The 27,991-nt window shown below is 40.4% G+C and overlaps 2 protein-coding genes across 3 annotated transcripts in view; both read left to right on the forward strand.

The window, feature by feature from the left end:
* The first annotated feature begins 204 nt into the window (after positions 1-204).
* TSPAN1 (tetraspanin 1) lies at positions 205-23,332 on the forward strand. Its single transcript, XM_042465058.1, has 8 exons — positions 205-354; positions 1,870-1,934; positions 11,580-11,786; positions 13,264-13,338; positions 16,854-16,952; positions 19,184-19,324; positions 20,303-20,386; positions 22,401-23,332. Exons 2-8 carry the CDS (start codon positions 1,878-1,880, stop codon positions 22,452-22,454), a joined length of 717 nt encoding a protein of 238 aa, XP_042320992.1. The 5' UTR covers positions 205-354; positions 1,870-1,877; the 3' UTR covers positions 22,455-23,332.
* Positions 23,333-23,441: 109 nt separating this feature from the next.
* LURAP1 (leucine rich adaptor protein 1) overlaps positions 23,442-27,991 on the forward strand; it is a 108,117-nt gene continuing 103,567 nt past the window's right edge. Inside the window, exon 1 of one of the 2 annotated variants that reach the window (XM_042465055.1) lies at positions 23,442-23,908. The gene's annotated coding sequence lies outside the window, so the exon portion shown is untranslated. Of the gene's footprint in view, positions 23,909-26,355; positions 27,827-27,991 lie in introns of those variants that run through there. The other variant, XM_042465057.1, reaches the window with a different exon arrangement.

Genomic DNA, 27,991 nt, shown 5'->3' on the forward strand with positions numbered 1-27,991 from the left:
ACCCTGCTTAGCTTCCAAGATCAGGGAAAGATCTGGTGCTTTTAGGGTATTTAGACTTTATATGCATAAAAAAAGAGGAAAACTATGAAAGAATATTCACATGTAGCCACTAGAGGGCAGGAAAGAATAAAGAACAGTACAGTTTAATAAGGCTCCTGTAGTTTTTGCCTTTCTTAAAACTAAGTTAGTGAGGTGTGGCCTTTGCCCTTAAAGAGACTTGATTGGCTTGAAGAAGGGGTGTTTCTTATAGGCTGCAAGGGCCATTGCATTTACTTAAGAGGCAGACTTCTTGCTCATTGGAAAGACAGTAAGAGGAGTTCACCTTGTTCTTGGCTAAGGTTGTGACCCATACAGGTGAGTCTAATCTGTTTATGGAATGTGGTTGTCTGTAAAGATTCTTTCCCTGTTAAAGAAAAGTTTTGATGCATGCTGGAATTACATCAAAGTTTTTAAAAGTTCTGTGTTATTTTTAAAAACTGATACATTTATTCTAGCATAAGCTTTGGGAGGTATAACCTACTTCAGTTGAAGCACTGAAACCAGGTTTTTGATTTGTGTTTGCTAGTGGACAAGACAAAAGACACAAGTTGTTTAATGTCATTTTTTTTTCTTTTAAAAAAGTTTGGTTAAGGGCAGTTTGTTTTTCTTTTGTTCCACCCAAAGAAAAGCAAGTGCTGTGTTTTGCTTGAGGTTTCTTCTGAAGAATTTGAATGAGACTTTTCAAACATGGGGAGAATGCAGAGTACTGTAATAAGAACCAGACCTAAAACCACAGAATCATAGCATTAGAAGAGACCTCAAGGGCCATCAAGTCATGCCATGCAAGAAAAACTAAACTTCTAAGCTAGTTGTATTGTCCTTCACTAATAAGACTCTGGAATACCAAGTGCTCCTAGTGGTTATGTCTTGTGACTGCTTCTCTGAAAGGTGGGTGTGGGGGGAGCAAACAGAGATTTTCCTGGGTCTAGACCTTTTTCATAGTCCTCTCATCTGTCCAGCAGGTGTTCCTCCTTCGAGACAAACAGATCTATGAAGCCCAAGGGGATCTTGTAGGCTAGCACCTTTGAGACTAACTGTGTCAAAAAAGTTGTTGTGTGCCGACTTGTGGCAACCCTAAAGTGACCCTATCACAGAGTTTTCTTGGCAAGTTTCAGCAGAGGGGGTTTGCCATTGCCCTCCTTAGAGACTGAGAGAGTGTGACTTGCTTAAGGTCACCCAGTGGGTTTCCATGGCTGAGCCGGGATTCAAACCCTGGTCTCCAGAGTCATAGTCCAACACTCAAACCATTACTCTACTCTGGCTCCCCTAAGCAAGTTGTAGTATAATCTTTTGTAGACTTTAGATCTGCTTCCTCAGATGCTACAACTTCTTTTGCGCAGCTAATTTCAAAGGTGCTACAAGATCCTAGCACAGCTATGTCTCTGAATGCTACTGTTCTCAGTTTTGTTTCTTTTTTCTAATAGTTTCTAATGCTGTATAGACAATAATGGGGAACCCCTAACATGTCTGTTAAAAGGGAATGTTTGGTTGAAAGCAGAACAAGATTTTAGTTCAGTTTGTTTAGGGGATTTTGAGGTGATATATATGCCATCCACCCGCTTTCTTAAATTTATAGTTTGCTTCCTCTCCTGTGGCATCATAAGTGATCATATTGCCCAACTAACTGCTTGTAAATGTGCAATACAAAGCATACCTACCAGGAAACAAAACTATATTGAGTTTCACAATTGTCCTTCATGGTACACCTGTAATGGTTTCAGTCATAAATTGAACCCTGTGTGTGCCCCAGGTGAATGGATGGTGAATTGGGTTTAGCTATATAAAGCATCTTGAGTAGCTGCTTTAACATTTTTCTTACAATCTTTACAGATACCAAGATGAGTTGTTTCACTTTCTTGAAGGTCATGATGGTTTTATTTAATCTAGCCATAGTGGTAAGTATTTATTTCTTGTTGAAGTATGACTGGGTGTGGCACACAGTCCAGAGCACATTCCGCACTTTAGAGGTTGTGTAGGTCTAATGAAGGCCCTGTGTCTGCATACGTAATGAAACTGAGAAAAAAACTTTGAGACTGCAGTCCCAAATATACTTGCTTCGCAGATTATCCAAATTCAAGGACAGATCTTATAGGAGAACAGTTAAGTCTTCTCCTTGACAGCATGTTAAACCAGATACAATGTTTTGATGTGATGTGTGTTTACAGTGTGATGTGTCTTCCTTTACAACCAATCCCTTTTTATAAATCCCAGGCTACCAGAAGATTATAGAGCATTTAACTACAAATGTCCTAAGAGAGATAACTATATTTGCCACAAAAACCAGCATGTGAATAATGTAGTAGGATAAAACTAGATGGTGGTGGAAGATCATCAGAGATACCATAATGCGCACGTGCACACACACACACACACACACATTTTGTTGTAGCCAGCATGGTATAATCGTTTTAGTGTTGGACTTAGACTCTGGAGACTAGGGTTGGATTTCCACCTCAGCTGTGAAACCCACTGGGTGACCTTGGGTGAGTCACACTCTCTCAGCCTCAGATGATGGCAATGGCAAAAGCAAACCCTCTCTAAAGAAACTTCCCAAGAAAATGATAGGGGACCTTAGGGCTGCCATAAGTCAGAAACTACCTGAAGGCTGTCAGCTACAACAAGAAGTCATGGGGGGGGGGGGAGAAGAGTGACAGGGAGGAAGCAAACTTGGCAAGGATTTTAACACTTAGTTTCACTGCAATGCTGTACTCCCATATTTTCCTTAACAAAACAGCCCAAATGTTACTTAGGTGGCCTGCTGGCCTTTTCTGATTACATGTTGGCACCAGACTGTGGAAATACTACTTTTCCTAGCTCCGGCTGAGACAAGTACACTGTGGCTTCAGATGTCTTGCACAGTATGTTCTATGAAACTGATGTCTACCCACCTACACTCCTTACAGCTGTGTCTGTTCATGGATTAAACCTGTACTTAATAACATGGAGCAGTCTCTTAATACTAGGGTTGACTTCTAGAAAACTTCCTCTGGGACTCTGATTACTCTTTGGAGCTACCACACCCATGGCACGAATAGGAGTGCCACAGGGTTCTGCTGGATTTATTAGCCCTGATGGTGGGTGTGCCTTCATACAAAGGCAGGCCAAGCCCACAAAATGGCACTGGGTAACAAATACAATCATGATGAAAGCCAATGTACTCATTAGAATGTATATATGTTCCTGTAACTTCTCTCTTTCCGAACAGGAAGAGTAGGTTTTATGGTTTCTGTGGGTGTTACATTTGGTTTCACGCCTGACCTGTTAATGGTGTTTCAACAAGCAGCACAGTGACATGCTCCTCTCGTGCCTCTATGATGGTATTCTTGAGCTTATTTCTTTGGCATAGATATTTATATCTTAAGAGAAGGTAAAACAGAATAGCTTACATGTATCTCACTAAATGTGCCATGAGGCTAATGAACTGGTAAAGCAACTCAGATATTATTGAAGCGAATAAGATCAATGTCAAGGAAGTTGTTGCTAATCGGAAGCACGATGATGATGATGTTTATTTTTACCCACCTCTCCCCATGGATTGAGGTGGGGGATAACAACAATAAACAAATAACATCAGTTAAAACACACACCAACTTAAAAGGATAAATAAGATGTACACATATTAACAACCTACATCTAAACATCATCATTTAAAATTCACAATTTAAAAATCACCGGAATAATCCTGCTGGAAGAGACTAGTCTTTAATGCACTTTTAAATTCAGACAACGTATTCAGCTGCTGAATCTCTTCTGGCACAGATCATGCCATATTCCCAATGGTGCACACTTCAGTTGTTTTAGCTTGCAGTTGCCATCATCCTTGGCCATTTGGCTGGAGGTGATAGCCAATGTAGTCCAAAACAAGTAAAAATTGGTAAAGTTGGAGAAGGCTGGTCATAGGACCTATAACCTTGGCACACATCAACATGTGAACATGAAATCAGGTAAACAGTTATATAGAAGACTGCTGCTTATATTACTGTGTTTCATAGGCAGTGTTCTCAAGCCTGGAGACCTCAGAGTTCTGTTCTAATGGGTTCTGGCTATTAAAAATGGACATGAACTTCCCAGAGGAAGACTATTTACACATGAGAGGTTAATTGACTGTGTTTGCTCATGCTGTGGTTGCAAACAGAAAGATTAAAAGTAAAGAAATGAAATTGTGGGCTACTGTTAGGAAGTATCCAGTGATTTTAAACTACCCTTTGGAGAAGGGGAGGTACAATGAGAGAGTGGGAAAGATTTATGCTAATCTGTGTATATCCTTATGAGGACTGCACACTTTGGTCTGTTTTGATTCATAAACGTACATTGATACCTTTTCCCAACTATGTCTTCCTGGTGCATGTACACAATGGTATCCATTGTGAGATGTTCAGGTGATAGTGTAGGAAGTATGTCTTTGTATGAAGCAGAGAACACACAACAGTAGGGTTTCACAACAAACACAAAGACTAGCAGGGAGAGACTGACAATGTAATGAACTATATCACAGCAATGTATGAAGCAGCCCTTAATCTGTTCTGAAGATTTCAAATGGGTTCTTTCAGTAGACTTTTGAATGAGGCTGCTCATTCTTGGAATACAACAGGGTTGTTTTTTTAAATGAAGATCTCAAAGTGGCTCTCCCCCCCCCCCCCCCCTAAATGTTGAAGGGGGGGGAGATATTTTTTGTTGGTCTTATCTTTGATTATTTGTGGCAGAAAAATAATTTCAAAGAGACCGATGCTTAACATTTGATATATTCAGATATTCAGACTACAGTGGTACCTCGGGATACGAAATACCCAGGTTACGAAATTTCCGGGATACGAAAAAATCCCATTGGAAATAATTGTTCCGGGTTACAAATGTTTTTCGGGTTACGAAAAAATTTTTTGGTGCTTTTCGGCGCTTTTTCGCACGAAACGCGGCTTTTCCCCATTAGCGCCTATGGCAATTCGGCTTGCGAAGGCTTTTCAGGTTACGTAACCCGAGGGAGCAGTGTACTTGAACAGGGAACAGGCATACCAATGAACTGTCTCTTTCATGCCTGCATTTAATACTTAAACAGAGCCCCTGTGCCTCAGTTATATACAGTTGCCCCTCCATTTGTGTGGACTTCATATCAGCGACCCTCGCTTACCCGTGAAGAGCAAACAAAGGGCATTAAAATGCAGTCGCTTGCGGCACGCTCCCCCATTCAAACCTATGGAGTTTGAATATGTGCAAAATTCTGTTTTTGCAGGGGGGGTCTAGAACAGATCCCCCGCAAAGACAGAGGGCTGACTGTAATAGTCTTGTTACCAGTTGGCTTCTTAATCATGTGGCCAGAAGTCTTTGCAAGTACAGCTATACTGTATTTTTGTATATTTAAATCTCATCCTATATAGTAAGGTATCAGGGTCATCAATGATTTATGTCTTGGATGTTTTGATACTGGAAGTGGGATGAAAGTTGTCACACTTCCTCTGCATATGCAGATACACACATAATGACCACAACACAGATTGAATACTTGAAGTGGACTCTGGTTGTTTTTAATTGGTTTGGTAGATATAAATTTAACTCTGCTGATCCTATACAGTGGCTGTGGAAATTATGTGGCTCTTCCTATGTTGGACTGTAGTTCCCAGCATTCATCACTATTGGTTATGCTGGCCAGGGCTGCTGGGAACTGCAGTCCTGAAAGCCTGCACAGTTGCCGCCACTGGTATGTACCAACAATTATCTGGCTCTTTCTCTTTTACCAGAGACTCTAATGGAAAAAGGGTGGGACTCTTTGGTCTTCCACACTGCAGAAATAAAACAATTTGATACCACAATACCATAATTTGATATCTTGACTCTATCCTACCAAATCCTTGGATTTCTAGTTTGGTAAGAGAGTTCTGGTGCCTCATCACAATACAAATCCCAGGATTCTGCAGGATAGAGTTATGGCAGTTAAAGTAGTGTTGGACTTCTTTATATCTGCAGTGTGGGCACACTCTCTGCTTTTAACAAACACTTTATAGCCATTTGTGTCTGCAAGAGAGATTTATTTTTGATGGGTGAATCAAATACAAAAATACATGATTATATGAGAATTTGAACTGAACAGTAGTATGTGACTGTAATTTGTCTATATCAGCACATACTTCAGCAACACATTATTGCTTGGAGATGCACTGCATGACATGGTTTCTCAGTAAGTCAACCTGGCATCTTGACAAATGTTTTTCCATCTGCAGCTTAAACCATCAATTACTGTATTTCCCACTTCTGTTCACTTTTTTTAGTCCTTCATTTAGTTTCACTGCTGCTACAATAAATTTTTGGAGAATTCTTTCTTATTTCCCTGACAACCAAATATGCAGAAAGACTGGATACTCAAAACAGGATGACACAGCAGGGTTGTTGTGATACCTCCCATCCCACAATACTTAATAGGACTGGCATCCCTGGGATACTTAACAGGGATACATAATAGGACTGGCATCTCTTGGGTCTCAACCATAGCTCCACCTCTTTCAATATGGCTATAAAGATATGAACTTTACTTGCATGCATTAGCAGGGTATAATGGAGAAAATATATATTGCAAACTAAAACATGAATTAGAAAAAACATGACTATCCTAATCCAAATTTTCTTGGTGCAGGAGCACGTTTATCCAAAACCGTAACTATGCTGGATTTCTAAACTCTTTTTAAATGGGAAATTAAGCACTTTTCCATTAGGAAAGACCACCCTCTAAAAAGTGTTAAGGGAGTGTCTTTAAAACAAATGTGGAAATTCCTTTGCCAGGCAGTGGGTAATGTCAGCCATTCCTGTGTTTTCACATATTATCAAAAAGCACTGAAAGTCAGGACTCAGGAACAGATTGGATTTCACAAATAGGCAGCATTGTGTGTACTTATTTCACCTAATGTTTTAGGTTCTACAGTGGCTTGCAGCTGAAAGGAACAGGAAAGAAGCTGACAGTATGGCTAGTGGTGGGGGATTCCCACACTCCCATGGTCCCCCTGTTTCCAGCTTGGCACCTGTGTTTAGGTATGGGCTGAGTCAGTGCCTGCCTTGCTGGTTTATCTGAAGGCAAACAAAGCTGGCACCTGTGGTCAAGGATAATTGCTTTGACCCTGTTCGGAATGTTTTCAGAATGATCTCAAGTGCCATTGTTCACTTTTTAAAAAATCAGCATGTGACCAAACTGAAATTCTGGACAGCTTCTAATAGAATCTTCCTTATGTGAAAACAGGGCCATTTCAAGTCCTTGTACTGCCCTGGGAATCTTCTACTTCTCACAATGATGTCTTGTGGCTTCTACGCCAATGAGATGGTGTACCTGTTGAATTCTAAAGCCGGTGTTGGAGATCCTGAACCTAGTTTGGGGAAAAGATTTCAGAAGATTGGATGGCTCCGCCAAAGTTCAGGCTAAAAATCCCAGAACGTTTTCACTACTCTGCTGGCTTGGCCTGTATCTGCACTGCAAAAATGACAGTTTGATGCTACTTTAATTGTCATGGCTCCATCCTGTAGAATCCTGAGGTTCGTAGTTTTTTGAGGTATTCAGCCTGGTCTGTCAGAGAGCTTCTGGTGCCTCAACAAACTACAAACCCCAAGGTTCTGTAGGACAGAGTTGTGGTAATTGTTTCAAACTGCTTTATTTATGCAGTGTAGATACACCCTTGGAAAGCCACAGGCTATCACTGGCATTTCTGCTTATTGAATTTTTTGAGAATGCTGGATTTAGCCATCTATTTGGAGGTTGGGGGGGAAACTTTATTTTGGCCTGAGATAAAGGAAAACAGACCTTTTCTGTGCATCTAATTACAGAGTAAAACAGGAAGTCTTGGCAAAGCATATGTAGCTTTGCAGATGTGTGAACATGCACCTGCTGAAAAGTCATCCTCTACTGTTGTAGTTAGCTGCCCTCGAGTCAATTCCAACTCATGGTGGCCCTGTGGATGAGACATCTCCAAGTATCCCTATCTTCCACTGCTCTTCTCGGGTCCTGCAAGTCCATGCCCATAAACCTCCCTGATTGAGTCCATCCATGAAGAGCCATGGTGGCGCAGTGTTAAATGCCTGTTCTGCAGCCATTCACTCACAAACCATAAGGTTGAGAGTTCAGTACCAGCCAGGGTCTCAGGCTCAACTCAGGCTTGCATCCTTCTGAGGTCACTAAAATGAGTACCTAGCTTGTTGGGGGCAATTAGTTTACACATTGTAAACTATTTGGAGAGTGTTTAAGTGCACTGATAAGCAGTATAGAAATGTACTTGCTATTGCTTTTCTATCTGGTCTGTGACCAGATAAGGGGAGGGAGGGTGGACTTCAGTGCAGTGCGGCTGTGTGCATGTGCTGCCATTGGCGACAATACAGGCTCAAATCCACGGATGACAAGTCTACAGATACTGAGGTCCCACAGTATAGATAAGCCTCATAAACACACAAGCTTGGTTTCTGTTTTTGACAACCTGGTTTTAAACTTTGAAGAACCTTGTGCTTCTACAGTCAAGAGTATTGGGCTGTTTCTGTTTTAGCTAATAATAGCACAAGGTCTTCTCAGATGTATCACTGAGTTTAGTGTGGCTTCTTGTTGTTGCTGTGCGTCTTCAAGTCATTTCCTATTTATGATGATCCTATTTAAGGTGAACCAGGTTTTCTAGGCAAGATTTGTTCAGAGGAGGTTTGCCATGGCCTTCCCCTGAGGCTGAGAGCTTGTGACTTCCCTCTAAGTAAATAGATATAGGATTATAGGCTAAGAGGCTTCCATGCTAGATCTAGGATTCTGACCGTCTTGCTTTCATTTTTTTTTTCTTGGTGGTGTGTGGTTAAATGTTTTCTCTCCATCACGTATAAATATGCCAGGAGTGATCTACTTCTATTGTTTGCCTCTAGTTTCTATCAGGTTTGGTTACTGGGCCAAGAGGTGTGTTAGAGATTATTATTCTCATCTTCTAAAATAAACATAGCCAGAATTGTCATGTACTCTTTCAGGCTAGTTGCATAACTTTTTCAGTATGGGCTGTGGCACCTTCCATTGTCCGGAAATATATTTGCTTATTTGAATGACAATTTGCCAACACAAATATCTTGTATTCTGATCTCTCAATAACCACCTCAACACAGCAGTAATGCTAGATCAGACAGTGGGCAGCCAATGCCAGCTGGGTAGTGAATCCACTTTGAGTTTATTCCAAACATTAAAGGAGCTTATCCAGACATAAACCTAAGGTGCCCAACTATACTGGAAGCTAGCAGCCACCACTGGGAGAGTTCAGGTTTCCTGTCTTTGAGGTGAAAGAGTCTAATGTAATCAAACTGGAATTTCTTAACAGTGATATTTAGTACTGAAATTGAACAAGGAAGGCTATCCAGTTTCCACCTAAAAGCCCTGTTCAGAGAGTGAGTGGGTATTTGTCTTTTTCTACCAGATCACAAATGGGAAGAAGCCTTTTGACTGTAAAGAACAGAGCTATTTCATGACACTAAATCATTGATCTAGATATTTATGAGTTATTACCAAAATAAACGTATGAAAGAAATGAGGTTGCTAGTCACTGTAAAGAAAAAAGTATATAGCTGTACCACAATATTGATTAAGTCAAAATAGTCTCTGGAGTGAGCTGGTTCAACTCTGTGCATGACTTGGCCACAATTCTGATATACTGTATAGACTAAAATTTGGATTGATTATGGGAGGTTGGAGATGGGATTACAGCATCATTTGTTTATTTTGTTTCAAAAAATGCTAAGCTGCTAGTCCTTATATGGCTTGATTTCTTAAATTTTTAAAGTTTGAAGGGGTTCCGGTATGCCATTCAGTGTGGAGACACACAAATGCTTTACTTACCTTACCCACTAAGCCCCTGTCCCTTCAGCACACTATGAGGTGCTTCTGTGTTTTCCTCTCTTGTGGCTGAAAGGATTTTGTGGAAGTCATATTTGCATGAAACAGGGAAATCAAGTTGTAGTTTTATATTTCTGTAGAACTCCTTCAGAGGAGGGGTGTGTACACTCCCTTATACAATATAAACAAGGATCAGGGAAAGGATGAAAACTTGTGCCTCCCCTCTGCTTTATTTTATTTATTATTTATTCGTAGTATTTATACCCCACTCAAATGCTAAAAACCAGAGAGCGCTGGGCTTCTGTACACTCTTCTGCCCTTGTGAACTGAGGGGTCTCTGTGTCAGTAAGCCAAATTTATCAGGATCTATCCAAGATGCTGGACCTATTTTAGGTGAGAGGGTCCATCTGCTTTAAAATCCACCTAAATCCTGGGACAGCTTCATTGTACCATTGACATAGACATAGAAGCCACTAGCCCTCATGGTTTCTGAGACAAATGGCTTCTTCCAGTTTAGTCCCATACTTTACTCCGTACACTAAGATACAACTAAATATTATATACAGTGGGCCTTTGAAATCTGCTGGGGTTTGGTTCCAGAAACCCCTGTGGAAACCAAAATCCATAGACACTCAAGACCCATTATATACAGTGACATGGTAAAATGGTATCCCTTATATAAAATGGCAAAATCAAGGTGAAGTAATAGCAGCCTTACTACCTCAGTGGTTTCAGGGGATGGGATGAAATCAGGGACAAACCTGACTGTACTGATTTTCTGAATTAAAATTCCTTCCCTGGAGCTGCTATTTGCTTCCCAGAGGAAATTATATCAGATACCCTCATATACACATTCTTCAAGAATCATAATCAGTCTAATTTGGGTCCTCTGTGCTTCTGATGGTCACAAATTCCTGTGTAGAATCCAGTTTCATCCACATCCCTGCTATTAGTCTTATAGAAAGCAGTAAATTGTACAAATAAATGCTGGTTCCATTATTCTCAGCAGCTGAGAATATCTCCCTCTTAATCTGCCCAACTGACATTTAAAAAAAAAAAATTCTGCTACATCGCCCAAGAAGTGTCTTGCATGAAGGTGGGATGAGCTGTCATGTGGTGGAACCTTGTAATGAACTTGTAAAATATTGTAACAGATTATGTTTTTATAGGTGGAGGAGTTACATTCTTTGTGCAGAGATACTTGTATGTGTGATACAAAGAAAATGATAGCTGATTTGCAAATGTCTGTATTTGCTGTGGTGTTAACAGAGTCACACTGCAAAGAAACTTTAAAGGACTGTGTTTAACTAATAATAGTGATTATTACCACATTTACCAGTTTGCACAGTGTAATTAAAGAATGCCAGCACAACTTGTGTGTCACCAAGCCAAATACAACACATCATGATGCACCAGAGTTTTATCAATCTTTCTTTGTTGCTTGCCTGTGACGTCAAAAATCAGGTAGCAGGTTTAGGCTGAGGAAGCTTTCAAAAGTCTGTTTGATATGATATGGAGCTTACTGGATGGTCTATAGTTTGGTTTTATACAGACCTAAATTAAAGGAATGTTTGAAAATGTTATCATTTTGGATCACAGCTCCCAGAGTCTCCAAACTGGTATGAACAGTGGAATTTCCACACTTCGAGCGAAAGTGTAATAAGCATGTTTGTTCCTAGTACCATGACTTGTAAATAATTTTTTTTCTTTGTTTTCCCCCTAGCTTGGTGGAGGAGCACTGTTGGGCATTGGGATATGGGTCAGTGTTGACAGTGGTTCCTTTGTCCAAATGTTCGGCCCTTTATCCAGTAGCGTCTTGCAGTTTGTGAATGTGGGCTACCTCCTCATTGCCATTGGTGCCGTCCTGTTTGTACTGGGCTTTTTGGGATGCTGTGGAGCTCAGAAAGAGAGCAAATGCCTTCTCATCACGGTAAAATTCAAATGTGGAACAGTTCATGTCTTTTGTCCGAAATGAATGTGCCCTGTGTCTTTGTAATGAAGGAGCCTTGTGAAGAATGGAAGAAAACTAGAACCATTTAATCAGTAGAATTTCTAGATCAAATTACTCACTGTATATGTGTGTATGTTGGTATATTTATATTGTACATTGCCTCTGAGGAACTCAGTGCAGTATACATGGTTCTTCTCCCCAAGCTTTTCATCTTTACAACAGTAATTTGAGGTAAAATAGATTGAAGGATCATGACTGGTTCAGTCTCACTCATTGAGCTTCATGGCTTAGTGTGGATTGGAACCTGGGTATCCTCAGTCCTAACCTAAGGAAGTTATCAGGCAGGGGATGGAACGTTTTGTCACGTCCTTTTCCTGTCCTTATAGCATGGCCATGACTAGCTTTTCATATGATATTGTGCTTATCTTGTCAGTGTCCCATCAATAAACTATGATTGACCATGATCATGCAAAAGACTTTCACATGACATTGTGCTAATCCCATCGTTGTCTCATCATTGAAGTGGAATTGTCCTATACTTGCCCTTCATTTTGTATTAATGGAAGAATGCATTAATGCAATTCCATTTCACTGACAATTTAATGACAGGATCAGTGCAAATGTGTGAATGTCTTTCACATGGTTGCTGTCATTGATGGGATAAGGATGTCTGATAATCTCCTAACACTCTAACCATTATGCATTTTTCACTTCATATAATAAATCCAAGATACTGCTGAATAAAAACAATAAGGCTTTTGGCTATTCTGAAAGATGCTAACCTTGTTTCCCATTTGGATGACCTTTAAGCAAGGAGAGATGTAAACTTGTTGGACATATTTGCCCATTTTGTAATAGAGTGTAAACATTGTTATTGCAGCTTCTGAAACCCATTTTTTGGAAGTCCATATGAGCAGGGGGTAGCCTGTTTTCAGTAGCATCTAAGGCAATACTTAAAGCTGCTGTCGTCCTGCCTCTTCTTCCTAATAGGTTTGTGTTAGTCAAATGAGGATGAGGAAGTTATAAATACTGCCAAATGGCCTGAAACAGTTCAGTTCAATGTACAAGAAATCAACTGGATGGAAATGAAAATGTATTTTAGTGCACTGAAAGATCAAGGATTCCAAGCAAGAAAAATGCTGTGGAAGCAGAATGAGGGATCTATAAGGAAGGCTTGATTTTATTTTTCCTGTGGAAAAAGTCCAGACTTTTTCATGTCCCATCAGTTAGGGAAATCCTTAGTAGCATAGCTATGGAAAATCCCTCCTTAGAATGTGGTTTCCCTTTGCCACAGTTGCAACAGTTTGACGAAGACTCATAGTCACATGACCACTCTCCTCACAAATGCAAAAGAATGGTTATGGGGCACACTTGACCAAAGATACTGAATAATTCTTCTCTCAGTTCTGCATCAATGCTTTGTAGAGTAAATAATGCATGCTCTCTCTTTTCCTAGTTTTTCACAATTATCCTGATCATCTTCATAGTTGAAATTGCTGCTGCAGTCGTGGCCTTGGTCTACACATCACTTGTAAGTAACATGGAGTAGAAGGTATGGGTTTTGGGATGTGTGGCATGTCATGCTTCCAGTGGACACTTCTACTGTATAATCACTCCCTCTCACTCATGGGATTTATGGTACCATGATTGATGTAATCTTCCATTTGTAATCCTCACTCTTCCACCCTTTTTCTTACCACATTCCTAAGGAGGTGAAGGTAGATTAGTTACATTATGCCTTTTGATTGATAGCACTAAAACACTGGTGTTAAACACTTTCAGCCTTAAAATATTTATTTTAGCTGAGGGTCTTTCTGCTGTTAGCTTCTTAAAGACAGGCCTGGCCCAACCATTAGGTAGTGAGCCAGTTTGTCATATGTAGCAAATTCTAAGGGGAGCACAACACCTGTGATGTTTGGAGGACAGAGCATGTGTGCCCTCCACTCTCTCAGTTAGTCATCAGTCCTGTTGCAAGGACTTGAGGTAAGATTGACCTTCCATTTCAGTTAGCATCTATGTGTGGAATGGAGGTAAGGAGGTGTCCTTTGTCCTAGACAGCAAGGTGCTTTGCGCATCCCTGTTTAGCTGTGTGTAGTGTAATTACCTTATCTGAAAGCAGATTTTCTCCATCTCTGCATGGCAGATGTTCATTATTGGCATTAATTTATTTTCTTACTTTTGTTGCCAGAGTGCCATAGTTTCATTAGGCAAAATTTTATATTTAAGAGACTCGTAAAAGTGTAAATCAATGTAGTCATTCTTGAAAGAGCTCTCTTCTCTCTGTAAGTAGAGGAGTTTAAAAGCTAAACCAGATGTTAGACTAGAATATTACATAAGTGCTTTCTTAACCCACTTGAATGCAGGGGACTAGTTAAGAAAACACTTATGTAATGTTCTAGTCTAATCTAGTTGGGACTAACTATTGAAATTATCTGGGTAGCTGATTTGCAAACATAGGAAAGGTTTGCATTTAGAACTAATTTACACTACCATGTTTAAATGTCTTTTGTGTAGCACATGTGGGAATAAATCATTTCATTTGTTCAAATAAATATTTACTCTAATGATATTGATTTAATGGGTTGGGAACCTCTAGTCAGGAAGCAATGACATGTGTGGCAACAGAAAGAAACACTGTCATGTATTTCTTGGGATATGTAATCATACTTAATAAAAGTAAGGAAGAAAGCAAAAAGGTTCAATCAGCTAATGGTTTTGTGTCTTTCTAGAAATTAGTGAAATGTTATAAGGGAACAGTTATGCTCTTTTTGTGTATACCGTAATTAGTTTTTACTTTGCCTTTGTTAAATTGGCTTAAGCTGACTAATCATGTGCCCATCCTAGTCACACATAAAAAATGAGGTACATGAGAACTACTACCCAATTGCAAATAACCTGGTGGCACAGTGGTTAAATGCCTGTACTGCAGCCACTCACTCAAAACCACAAGGTTGTGAGTTCAAGACCAGCAAAAGGGCTCAAGCTTGACTCAGGCTTGCATCCTTCCAAGGTCGCTAAAATGAGTACCCAGATTGTTGAGGGCAATTAGCTTACAGTTGTAAACTGCTTAGACACTGCTTAGGTGGTATGAAGCAGTATATAAATGAAGCTTGTTTGTTTTGGGGCAAAGTGCTTGAGCATGTGGTGGCTGGGCAACTTCAGGCATTCTTGGAGGAAACAGATTATCTCGACCCATTTCTCAATGACTACCTACTCGGGGAGAAAGACAGGGGGAGTGCTACCATGTTGATCTTCCTGGATCTCTTAGCGGTTTTTGACACCAATGATCATAATATCTTACTGGACTAACTCTGCAGGATGGGAGTAGGAGGCACGGTTCTGCAGTGGTTCTGCTTCTGTTGCAGCACCCCAACTGTAGTATTCGTTCCCTCTAGAGGCATGACTTGTGCCAACACGCATGTCATTTAGGTTCCAAGTTAAACTTTGGCTGCTTGTCAAAGCCTTTGGGCCTTATTAATTCAACCCAATACTGTTGTTTATAGTTTTGAAAACTTTTTAATTTTTTTAAAAAAGGTTTTAACTCATTATGTTGTTTAATATATTTTAGTTTATTTATCCTTTCAAACTTTTTAACCTCTGTGACCTTTTTAAATGCTATTTGTAAGCTGCCCTGAGATCTCCTGATATAGGATGGGGTATGAATATTTTAATAATAATAAGATATGATGATGATGATGATGATGACAAAGGCAAATCTGATGTTTAAAAAAATCATCAGGGAAGGAACCTAATCCTTCCTCACTCAAAGGATTATTTAGATAAAACTCAGGCATGATCTTTGCTTAATAGAGGGATTCTTCCTTTCTAAGAATAAATGTGGCATATTTCATTACCTTTAGACACATACTCTATTGTAGCATCTTTGCATCCCAAACTGAAGAAGTAATTACCCATCCATTAGAACAGGAATGTGAAAATTCTACAGCTCCTCAAGGCCATTTTTGAGCATTCCCCATGTACCCCCCCCCCCGGCCTCAGGTTAGGGTAGTTCGAATCCTTTCCTAAGGAGCTACATTTTGCAACTTTAACCTACATGCGTTTAGTTCTACTAGGTGCCTAACCACCCAGATAGATAGGACTGTGAAGCCATGTTTATTCATGTAATAAAATAGATGATGACCAAGTCTGCTGATACCATCAGACCATGCACATTTTCAGGCATTTTTTCCTACCCTGGCTCTCATATCAAAAGTGATCCTGGCTGTGAGAATTTTAGCTAGAGTGCGGAAAAGCAAGGTGTGTGTGTAGAAGGGGGAGGCTTTCATTGAACTAAATGTAAAGATGCATAGGCTTCCACTGTACATCTGTGATATGTACTCCCTCTAAACTGTGATGTTTTAGGAGTCACTTCTATTTATATAACGGAAGTTGTAAGGCTCTTGCTAAGAAATGTTAAGACATATCATCTCTGTATAGCAAACCTTCTACCCCCCAACAAAAGATTCATGAGATGTGACACTCATTTGTGAATGTGTTTGAATGCACTTCAGCATCCTTTGTCAGCAAAATGTTGGCCTGTTTCACTTCCTGGTTTTTCTGGGAAATGCCACGTTGTAGTCTGTGTGGGTTCCTCACAAGAAGAGTGATTATCAATGAGAGAGCAGGGTAGCTTGAATAAGTGGTTGAAGAACATGTGAATATGTGTGTTGAGCATTCTCCTGAATGTCAAACTAAGCGTTACAAAGGCAACTTTGTTTCTTCGTGTGTTTGCCCCATTCTTGTGGGATGTGGGGGGAAGTGGTCTGATTTGATCAAAAGGTGAGCCAAAGTGACCTTGAAAATCTTAATATGTTTGTTTACATATTATAGTGCAAATAGAACTGTGAAGCCTAGAAAGTAGTATGAATCTTGGTTTCTACTGGCAGAGCATTTGGAGGGCAGAGCAAATGGAAGAAGAAGAATTTAACAGTTATTGAAATGGTGAAAACAAGAATATAGCCTGAACTCTTTAGTTATCTCTGAAGTTATCAGTGTGTTCCAATGTGTTCTTTTCCATAAGTTCCTCCTGTCTTTTCTTCCTTCCAGGCAGAGACTATATTGCAAGGAACTGTAACACAGCTATTGAAAAATGAATACGGGAAAAGTAAGGACATTACTACTGTATGGAATACCACAATGACAGAGGTATGTTGGCCTGTTCACAGTCTGGAGCTATCCAGAATAACAAAGCAGCAATGTTTGATTGTAGTGTTTCAGTGGTCTATAATGGAGCAGAGGTATCATCCCAAAGGTGGGAATGGGCCCTCTAGATGTTGCAGGATTGCAGCTCCCAGTATCGTTCAAACTTGAGTAGGCTGGCTAACAGCATCTGAGTAATTCCCATTTCTGCACCATCCATGCTCATTATAAGCATCGCCAGCCCCTAAAGGGGGTATGTTTTGAAGAGTTGCTGTTCAGTAATGAGCCAAAGCTGCAAGACAGGGTTTGGATAATGCATCAGGAGCTGTACATGTGGCATGTAGCTATATCTCTGTAGGTACATCTGCCAGTGTTACCCCCACTTTTTAAATGATGCATTCTCCCTGACCATTTTCATGTTATTGAAGAGTGAAAAGATCAGTGGAGACATATCTGACTGTTTTCCTGTAGTTGGATGTGCTGCAACAGGAGAACTGCAGTGACTGCCAATGTTCTTTGGGAGGCTCCTGAAGATGGCATCTTTGTAGTGTGTCCTACTACAGGAAAACCACTGGATGTGTCTCTACCAATCCCCAGGCTCTCCAGCTTGGAAATGGCCATGTTAGTAGGGGAGGCCTGCATCACTTAAAACATTGGTGTCCAGGGGGATATTTTGGTCACTCTGTGATTGGTAAAAGAATTTGGATTTCCTCAATGACCCAAAAAGTGGGTTACAATACAAACTTAAGTAATCATAGTTCACTAATAGGATGCCAGCTTGTTTTTGCTCTTATGAGAAATAGTTAAGAACTGTAAGCAGGGTTCGAGGAAGGAAGAGGCACTAGAGCCCACATAGCAAACATATGATGTCTAAAGAAGCATATCAGCAAATTCCAAATGAAAAACAGCATGTGTTTTATAGACTCTAGCTAAGCCTTTGACTGCATAGATCATGAAAGACTGTGGAACACCCTTAAAGACATGGGAATACCACCATATCTGATAATCTTGATGTACTTAGATCAAGATGCTACTGTTAGAAGAGAACATGGAGAAACATAATGGTTCCCTATTGGCAAAGGGTTAGGCAAAGCTGCATCCTGTCACCCTGACTGTTCAGCTTGTATGCAGAAAATATTATATGAAGAACAGGCTTGGACACAGAAGAAGGAAGAGTGAAAATAGAAGGAAGAAATATCAACAATCTAAAATATGCAGACAACACCATGCTACTACTAGAAAACATCACAGATCTGGAACAACTACTAAGGAAGATCAAGGAAGAAAGTGCATAGGCAGGATTACTGCTGAACATATTGAAAGCAAAAACAATAACCAGAGAGGATCTACACAAATTCAATCTAGACAGTGACAAAAAAGGAATAGTAAAAAAGTTTTTGTACCTTGGATCAAACATAGATCAGAATGGGCATGCAGTCAGGAAATCAGAAAAAGACTGGGAATGGGGAGTGCAGCTGTGAAAGAACTAGAAAAAAATCCTAAAAAGTAAAGATTTACAATTGATCATGAAAATTGGAATCATACAAGCCATTGTATTCCCTCTTACCATGTAGGGATGTGAGAGTTGGACAGTGAAGGAAGTGGATAATAAGATAATCAATTTGTGGTGCTGGAGAAGAATATTGATGAGGATACCATGGACAGCCAAGAAAACCAAACAAATGGGTCCTAGAACATATCAAGCCTGAAATTCTCCTGGAAGCTAAGATTATTAAGTTAAAGGTGTTATACTTTGGCCACATCATGAGAAAGCATGGCTCATTGGGACAGATAAGGTGGAGGGATGTCGAAAGAGAGGAAGACCACATGCTAGATGGAGGGACTCTACAAAGGAGGTCACCAGGACATAAGGAGAGCAGTGGAAAATAGGGAGTGTTGAAGGTGTCTCATCTACAGGGTTGCCATGTGTTGAGATCAACTCAAAGGTGGTTTACAACAATAACAACAACAAGTAAATTACTTTCCATTAAGTCAATCTATTTGTCCATCTAACTCACTATTTCCAACACAGATCAGCAACAGTTCTCCAGAGGTTCGTTTGGCGACCTTTTGCAAGCATAGTAGGGGCTTTTTCACTGAGGTTTACATGAAATTATACTGTAGGTTTCTGAGTAACTGCTCTGCTCCAGAAAAACAGCTGGTAGGACACTGAGATACTTGCATGGTAGGATAGCAAATGAGCATCTTCTTGACTCTTTTAACATTTTTCTCTTCAGCTGAAATGTTGTGGTCTGTCCAATTACACAGACTTTGATAATTCCTACTACATGCAAACCCATTCTGGTGATTATCCATCATTCTGCTGCAAAAACAAAGATCCCTGTGATGCCACCACTGCGCAGATAAGCAATATACCGGTAAGAAAATAATTAAGAACATATCTGTCTATTGGGTAGCGTTGGAAGAGGATGAGAAAGCAGAGTTATAAGTGCTATTGCTTTGCTGATTCTTGTACCCAGTCTGTATTTTTGAAGGAGACCTGTCATCAGTGGTGCTTTTGCTGAAGCTGTATTTTCCCTACTAGTCTAACACAACTTCAGGGACTCCTCTCTTCTGGGTAGAAGAAAACCAAATATGTCTCCCCATGAGCTAATTGAATCTCCCAAGTGCAGAAGGATTTTACACAGAACTGTGGGTGAATTCCATCTAAATGAGAACTTGGATGGCAGATTTGGGACTTCTCCCAGGGTAGTTTGGGAAGACATTTCTTGTGGGACAACACACCGTTAAATGTGTTTCTTAAGTGCCCTTTATGTGCTCTGGTGAAGAAGCTTCTGACAGTGCCCAAAAATGTATTTTAAATTTGCCAGCCACCCTAAGAACTTAAAGGGTGAATATATATGTTCAAAATAAATATCAATACACTTCTGCCTAGGGTTGTCATAATTCTCTTCCGCAAAATAGAGGACAAAATGTAGGACATTCATGAAAAATGGAGGAAACAACCAACTAAAAGCTGGCAAAAGCACGGGAAAGGGGGCATCTTTGTCCTTCAACCCTCCTTGGGGGCTCCAACCAGGCCTACCTCCCTGCCTGCTCACACTTTTTGCCACTCGATTACTTTAGGAACATAAAATATAACTGTACAATTTTGGGGAGTTTTAATTTTTTAAAAAAACTTTTTAAAATTGTGTACCTGAGATAGTGATTTTTGCCAGATCGTTAGGTAATGGGAAGCTAGGCAACTCCTTTCCCTCCCTTGGGGATATTCATGCAATATGATTGCCCATTTGTAATGTCCATTTCTTGTTTGATTGTAGACTGTAATGCAACAGAAATGACTTCTTTTATCTTTTTTCTCTTTCTAAAACAACAACAAAAAACCCATACCTTAGGGCTGTTTCCCTCAGTTGTTAGATGCAATACGTCAGAATGCTGGTGTTGTAGGCGGAGTAGCAGCTGGGATCTGCGCACTGGAGGTATGTTGAAAAAGGTGTTCTGAACTGATCTGTGCTGCTTCTTTTCCACTGATATGCCCTAATGTATATAAACAGTTGCCCCTCTGTTCTCACGGACTTGAGATCTGTGGTCTTGAATATTCACAGAGGGGCGGCCTCTGTTATTTTCAATGGGGCACACCCCATGCATGCTCGCAGGCATGGGCTCCATTCAAGCCTATGGGGCTTCAATATCAGCAAGGCTTCATTTTCACGGGGGTGGGGTGTGGGGTGGGGATGGGAGTCTGGAATGAATCCCCAGCAAAAACAGAGGGCCAACTGTACTCATGTGGGGAGAACTGTGCCCAAGGATGAGATGCCCCAGGTGGATGATATTACCAATTGCAAGACAAGTAACCAGTCCTGCATATGCTAACTTTTTCAACACTAAAGATTACCGACCCAACAAGCCTGATGCCTTTCATACCACAGGATTATTGAAATTCAGACCTACATTATATGCCACTTTTTATGGCTCAGTGGGGACTTGAGCCTTGATTTCTTGTGTGTCAATCCTATTCTAACCATGACACCTGTGTTTGAATAGGCCCTTAGTAGCTTTTCATTCTAAATTTATTGTAACATGAAGCGACTGCTAATCTGCTTCCAGCTAGGCAGCAGGTACCTCTTACTGTTAGGTAAAGTTGATGAGGTAAGTGGTAGGTGTTCCTCAAACTGGTTTGCCATGACTTGAACACTCCAAATTCCCTCTTTTAGCCAAGAAGAAGCCACCAGGAATGGCAGTTTACCTTTTAAATAAATCCAAACCCCCTGCACTGGTTAACATTTTAAACCCCCCCCCCCTTTTTTTTTTCCCAAACCACAAAACAGCTTTTCCAGCCATATCTGGCTGTGTTTCTCCCTCCCTCTCTTGTTTTCTTTTGGCAATCTCTGTGGCCCCTGAAGAGTCTTGGGGCAGAAATGGGTTCCTGCTACAATTGGCCACCCATATGTTAGAGAATGATGAATAAATCATACTAATGAAGTAAAAAGCCACAGGGTTCTGATCTTTCTTATGCTAGATCTCACCTGGAAACCCATTGCTAGAGGGCCACCTTTTCCACAAAACACTTGCTCCTTATTTGCATGGTGAACCCAAAATCTCTTAGCCCTGCCCCATATCACTGCCCCTGTTGGACAGAATGTCTTCATGTAATAATGAAGACATTACTTGCTTTCATGAATTTTGGAGGAAATATGGATATCTTACATAATTGATGATGGGCAGAAGAATATGCACACCCTAAAATGGATGGTCTTTTCATACAAAAATGACAAAAATAATGTGCTGGATTTTGCTAATTGGTATGGCAGTATGTGTGTGTGTGTGTGTGCCTGTCTAAAAATACACATTTTAATATATTTTTAATGACCATTGATGAGGGATTATGGGAACTATAGTGCAAAAAGCCAACATAGTTTGAACATTGGACTACAACTGGAGATTTGGGTTTGAATCTCCTCTTGGTCATGGAAACCCACTGGGTGACCTTGAGTGAGTCACAGATTCTCAGCCCCAGTTAACCCTGTGATAGGTTTGCTTTAGGGTCACCATAAGTCAGAAACAACTTAAAGTCACACAACAACAACAGCAAAGTGCAAAGAAACTGGGTGGATAGAAACAGAGGTTTCTCGCCTATGTTAAAATGTTTTTGCCTGCTTCTTCCCCTTCTCCATAAGGCATATTTTTGTTGAGAGCATGTGGCTTCAAAAGCACTTGAACAGTAATAGCAGACTTGTTCTTTTTGTTATGTGCCTTCAAGTCAACTTTAGTTTATGGCAACCCTATCTGAGAGTTTGCCTGACAAGATTTCTGCAGAGGAGATTTGTCACTGCCTTCAGAGTGTGATATGTCAAGGTTCATCCAGTTGGGTTCCATGGTTGACCAGGGATTTGAACCCTTGTCCCCAAAGACCTACTTAGTCCAACACTACTGGCTCAGTAATAGTACTAGATACTTACTCATTTTTCCCCTCGCATTTTCCTTCCTCTCCAGCTTGCAGCAATGGTGGTGTCAATGTACCTCTACTGTCGCTTGGATGAGAAATGACTGGGTTAAAGTGCTGGGGCATTATCCTGGCAGGAGGCAAGAGGATGGCGCACATAGCAACCTTTTCTTAACCTATGTCCACAACAAATTGAACATTTCTTGGGCATGAAGTGTGTCACATGATTTGACTGTACTGAACTGGAATCTGTAGTATGTGCAAAAATGAAGTAAGGAAAAGTGTTCTGATAGGAAATTTTTGTAATGTGAAGTGCTCTTAAGTCAAAAGCCAAAAAAGACTGACTCAAAGACTGGAAAAAAGAAAAACCTGCGGCATTTCTGCTTTTCAAAAATATGTTTTTTGCCACTGTAGAATTTGTGAGTTTTCCTGCTGGCTTTGATATCTATCATCCAAAGAGACATGTGAAGTTTCTGCAGGAGGGTAAACAGTCCAAAATACTGCTCATAGCTTTGAAAGGCTATGGTTTGATTCCTATGCAAATAATAGAATCCTGTCTCCATATGGTATAAAAGGGGACCAGTATTGCCTTTGCTCTCCAATGTAAACACTGGCACTACATGGGAGATAAACTGAGATCACAAGCTGCTGTTAACTCCTGGGTGGAAAAGTGCATGGCTACGAAGAGTTGTTGCAGGGTAAATCCATCCCATTCTGCAAGTCAGTCCATATAGGAACTTAACATATTCCCTTGTTTCTCCTTAACCCACCCCCCTTCCTCCTCACATGCTCCTTGTGACTTGCCAAAGTCTCAATGGGTGTCTGGTTGAGCTGGCTCTATTTGAACGGAGCTTTTATCATGGATTGTACTATACCTTGGTCTAGCTTTCTATTTTTTTATTCTTTGTGGATGAAATTTAACTACCAAATCTGATTGTTTGCACAGCCTATCTATTACAATAAAAGCTACTTTTTAATTATATCTTGCAGATTTGAGTGTCTTGCAGCACAGTAGAGAATGTTATTTAGTACTTCAGTAGAAGCATTTCTAGGCCAAAGGAAAGTTTAATGGCTAGCATAGGCATAGGTACCCTAAAGTATAAAACTATGGACTTTATTACACCAGCCTGCTATCCCACCATGGTTGCACTAGTTTAAGGATGGTATGCTGTTTGGCATACTGACTTTTCCCCACAATAGGGCTTTCTCAATCCATAGCTGCAAGATCTATTACCACCTTCTGGTAGGAAAGGTGGGATTGAGCAATCACAGCTGTCAATCACCTCCCAAAATGTGCACACAGCAGCAAGCTTTGGGAAGCTGTTGGCAGCCAGAATTACTGGGAGGGAGAGGGAAAGAGGAGCAGAATCATGTTCACTCACACCATGTTACTGCCTGAGAAGCAGAACTGCGGTGGAAGAGACCTATCACACAAAGGCAGTAATAGAATAGCAGCAGGGATGAGATTCTATTGACAAGTTTTGCTTGTCAATGAAAAATTACACTACAATAAAGAATGAAATGCAAGGCAGCAGCAGGACAGATGTGTGACTGTGTGGTAAGTACCAGCAAGATACTTTTATCCTGTTGAAATGCTGCTTTTTAGCACCGTGTGTGATATAAAGTCCTCAATCTAGAACTACCATTCATCTTCTTTGTCACAGAGGATTTTTGGAAATGATCCATCAAGAAGAAAATGGAAAGAACTCCATGGTTTTCATGCCTCTTCAGCTGCATGATGGCTGGGGGATTTGAAGTCCTGCAGTCCATTTTAAAATGTAATTTTTTTAAAAAAAAACAATTTTAAAGCTCTTTTCCCTGGTAAATAAAGACAATACAGCTGGTGGGCAAAAAGCAACTTTGAGTAGTCACCATGTTGTTGAAGTGGTTGTTTTAAAAAGCCAGCTGGGGCCATAATAGATGAAGAGTTTCACAGGTTAGGAATTTATTCTGTGGAATTTAGTCTCCGAATTTACATTTGAGTTTTTCTCACTTTGGGGACTGTTTGTTTTCTCATGAGTGATGCTCCAAAAACAGTGTTTGAATTTCCGGTGTCTGGATAATGAGAGCCACATTATGCATCAATTAATTTTGAACATGTCATCTCTTCTTTACTGCATTAACATTCAAAAGTGGGACTCTGGAGAATAAAGTGGATTCTTAGGGCATCTTTACAAGTAATGCTAACTGGTCCCAGAGCTTCTGGGAAAGGCTAGCCATATGTGGGGGGTCTACATGGGGTTCCTTTTGCTGTGAAATAATTGGTACATTATGAATATAACTATGTGCTTATCTTTAGGAGATCTGGGTACTTTCTATGTATAATTTATAAATTAAAGTAGGGCAGGGGTGGGCAAAGTACACCCCCCAAAGCTGCTTTTGAAGCTCTTATCCCCATCCAGAGTCAACGAATTGGCCTGTCAAAAAGCAAAGGGTATATGAGAGAAATATCACTCCTGGGTGCTTCAAGGAGTGGATATTGACCTTTAAATTAGATTGCAGCCAAGGACTGTATTTTAAAACTTTTTTTAAAAGTTCAAAACCAGAAGTGGATTCTGGCCAATTCTAGGATTTCCTCCCTAATTTTTGGTAAGTCTGTACAGCTCTGCGCCCCCTTGCACATCCCTCCCATTCTAAAAATGGCATTTGTCCCCAAATGCCTCCAAACACCCCCTAGAGGTGTGGGGACAATTTTTCCACATTTTGAAGGACCTCTGAGCCCGGATGAAGCATTTTTTAAAGATCAGAAGCTCAAAAAAGGGTGTGGGATGCTGGGGGGGGGGGCATTCCTTCCCACCATTGATGCATTACAACAACTTTGGCACATGTTTCATTTTTCTTGTTATTTGAAGAGTACGGCATCTGAGTTGTTCCATGACACAAGAACTTTGTGGTAGCATGAACTTTTGTAGACCAGAGTCTACTTCCTCAAACAGTCTAGGAAAGCTCATATTACCAGTGTCTTTCATTTAGTCTCAAAGGTGCTGCAAGATCCCTTTACATACTAATTTTTCAGACCAACACAGCTATGTCTTCAAATTCCACCAATATGAAATGTGCTGGTATCTTGGGTGGGGGGTTGTTGTTAAAAATCTCTGTGTATATGCATTTATATTTAAAATTTAAATCTAAACAAACTTTAAAATCTGAATTACACAGCATTTAAACTCTTGTCAGTCTGGAAAAGCCTGACAGCACAAAAATGTTTTTATCTGCCTCAAAAGGAGGGGGACAACCTGGCCTCTCTAGGGAGGTAGTTCCAGAGCCTGGGAACAGCCACCAAGAAGGCCCTCTTATTCCCACCAAATGCACCTCAGATGGTGATGGGACAGAGAGAAGGGCCTCTCTCCTTGATCTCAACACTCTAGTGGGCTCATGCAGGGAGATAATAGTTCATCAAATAGCCTGGCCCCAGGCCGTAGAGGGCTTTATAAGTCAAAACCAGTACTTTGAATTATGCCTGGAAACAGACTGGCAGCCAGTGGAGCTATTGCAGCAAGGGAGTTATATATGTTGTTGCCTTGAACTTCTAGAAGGAAGGGCAGAATGAGGTTCTAATTTGCTGTTTATAATCAGACTGATTTCCTGACAGATTATTTGCCATTGAACTTAGATGTGGGATTTGAAATTCAAATGAAACTCAATAGCTTTCCATACAAATGCAGAGATAGCTATGTTGAGCACAAAGCAAATTCCAAAGTCCATATTGTGCTAGTACCTTTAATAGACCAAACAGAGCCATTCTTTTTTCCCCTCCTTATGTTTTTCCTCAGAGATTAAGGTCCAGCAGAAAAAAATACAGTTTTTATCCCTATGCATCCTTGTTTTAACCATATTCAAGCATGAGTACACACGATCACATGCAAAATGTGGGCTAGCGTACTTAGGTCTAAAACACACTGCAGAAATAATTCAGTTTGAGACCACTTTAACTGCCCTGGTTCAGTGCTAGGGAATCATGGAAATTGTAGTTTATTGTGGCACCAGAGCTCCCTGACAGAGAAGGCCAAATGTCTCACAAAATTACAGTCCCCATGATAAAGCAGTCCAAAACTGGATTATTTCTGCAGTGTGTTTTGTACCTAAGTTATTGCAGTTCTTTTGTGATCCATAGTAGCCTTGCAGCTTCTGTAGTTGTAGGAATCTTTGCAACTATGGCCTACTTCTTGTGGAGTCAGTAAATCTTTGTCTGAGACTGCAGTTAAGAACTCACATGATAAAATATTGTTCTATTCAAAAACCAAACCACCTTTACATCAGAGAAACCAATGATTTGGGGAGTAAAGTTCAAGTTTGTTATGTGCCTTCAAGTCAACTCCAACAAATGGTGACCCTGTCATAGGCTTTTCTTTGGAAGATTTGTTCAGAGGAGGGTTTATCATTGCCTTCCTCTTAGGCTGAGAAAATATGACCTGCCTAAGGTCATCTAGTGTGTGTCCATGGCTAATTAGGGATTCCAACCCAAGTTTTTCAGTGTTTTAGTCAAACACTCAGTCCACATTTAGTCTTCCCTTTGCCAGTACTTGGTACTTCTCCACAATGTCTGGGGGGGATTTATCCATGAAAGTGCTAACCTGTATGATGAAGTGTATCAAGTGCATAAGATTGGTCATGTCAGTATGTTCTACAGGGATGGTAAGAAGAGCTGGTGTGAATAAATATGTATCCTGTGAATTACTCCCTCATAGATGGTGTTGTCACTGCAAACAAATGAAGGGGGTGAGTCTGCATGGATGACTGCTTCTGGCAAACAAGTTTTTTTTTAAAATATCAACATAGAATTAAGTCACACCAAAGAGAAGGTGAAACTAAACAGTGAGATGAAGATATTGTGACAAGTGGGTGAATGGGGTGCTGTGGGTTGTCACCTTGAGGTAGGTTTATCTATACTGCAAAATTATATCAGCTTGACCCCACTTTAACTATCATGGCTTCATCGTATAGAATCCTGGGATCTGTAGTTTGGTGACATACATAGAATTCTTTATTGCACTCTCTTCAACTGCAGACCACAGCTTTCTGGCACAGAAGTCCAAATCCCTGATCAAACTAGAAATCAAGATTTCCATAGAATGCAGCATGACCGTGGTAGCAAAGTGCTATAATTGTGCAGTGTGGATATTCCCCTTGGTAACAAAATGGGGCAATGGCATCATTTTCAAGAGCCAAGCTCCAAAATAATATCCTTTGTTGGGCTGGCTGTGAATTTCCATGTTGAGGTGCCTATTCTGTGTTCTGTAAAAGTTGTTCTCTTTTCTAATCAAGAAGGCTGTTTTCACAACAAACAGTGGGGAACTGGGCTGAAGGACAGGTCACATACTTCTCAGTTGTTTTTCAGTGGTCCCTTTTTGCTATGAAAATGAGTGGGAATCAGATAAGTTTTCCTCCCTGGGCAGAGATGGCTGAAATTTCCAGGAAGTTTTATGTATTTGAGGACTAGGAGAAAGGACTGGCACTTCATTGGTGATGGTGGCAGGTGAGGAGCAGGAAGGCTTTAAAAAAAAATATTGATAACAGCAATTTCTACTGTAAATTCCCGTTAAGAGTAATGCTCTTGTCAACCTCATTGAACATTGAACTGCAGAGATCTGTTGTGCACCCAAGCAAGATCAATAATGTTATGCCTCAGGTTGCAAAACAT

The sequence above is a fragment of the Sceloporus undulatus genome, chromosome 4, assembly GCF_019175285.1.
Source record: "Sceloporus undulatus isolate JIND9_A2432 ecotype Alabama chromosome 4, SceUnd_v1.1, whole genome shotgun sequence".
In the NCBI taxonomy this organism is placed as follows: domain Eukaryota; kingdom Metazoa; phylum Chordata; class Lepidosauria; order Squamata; family Phrynosomatidae; genus Sceloporus; species Sceloporus undulatus.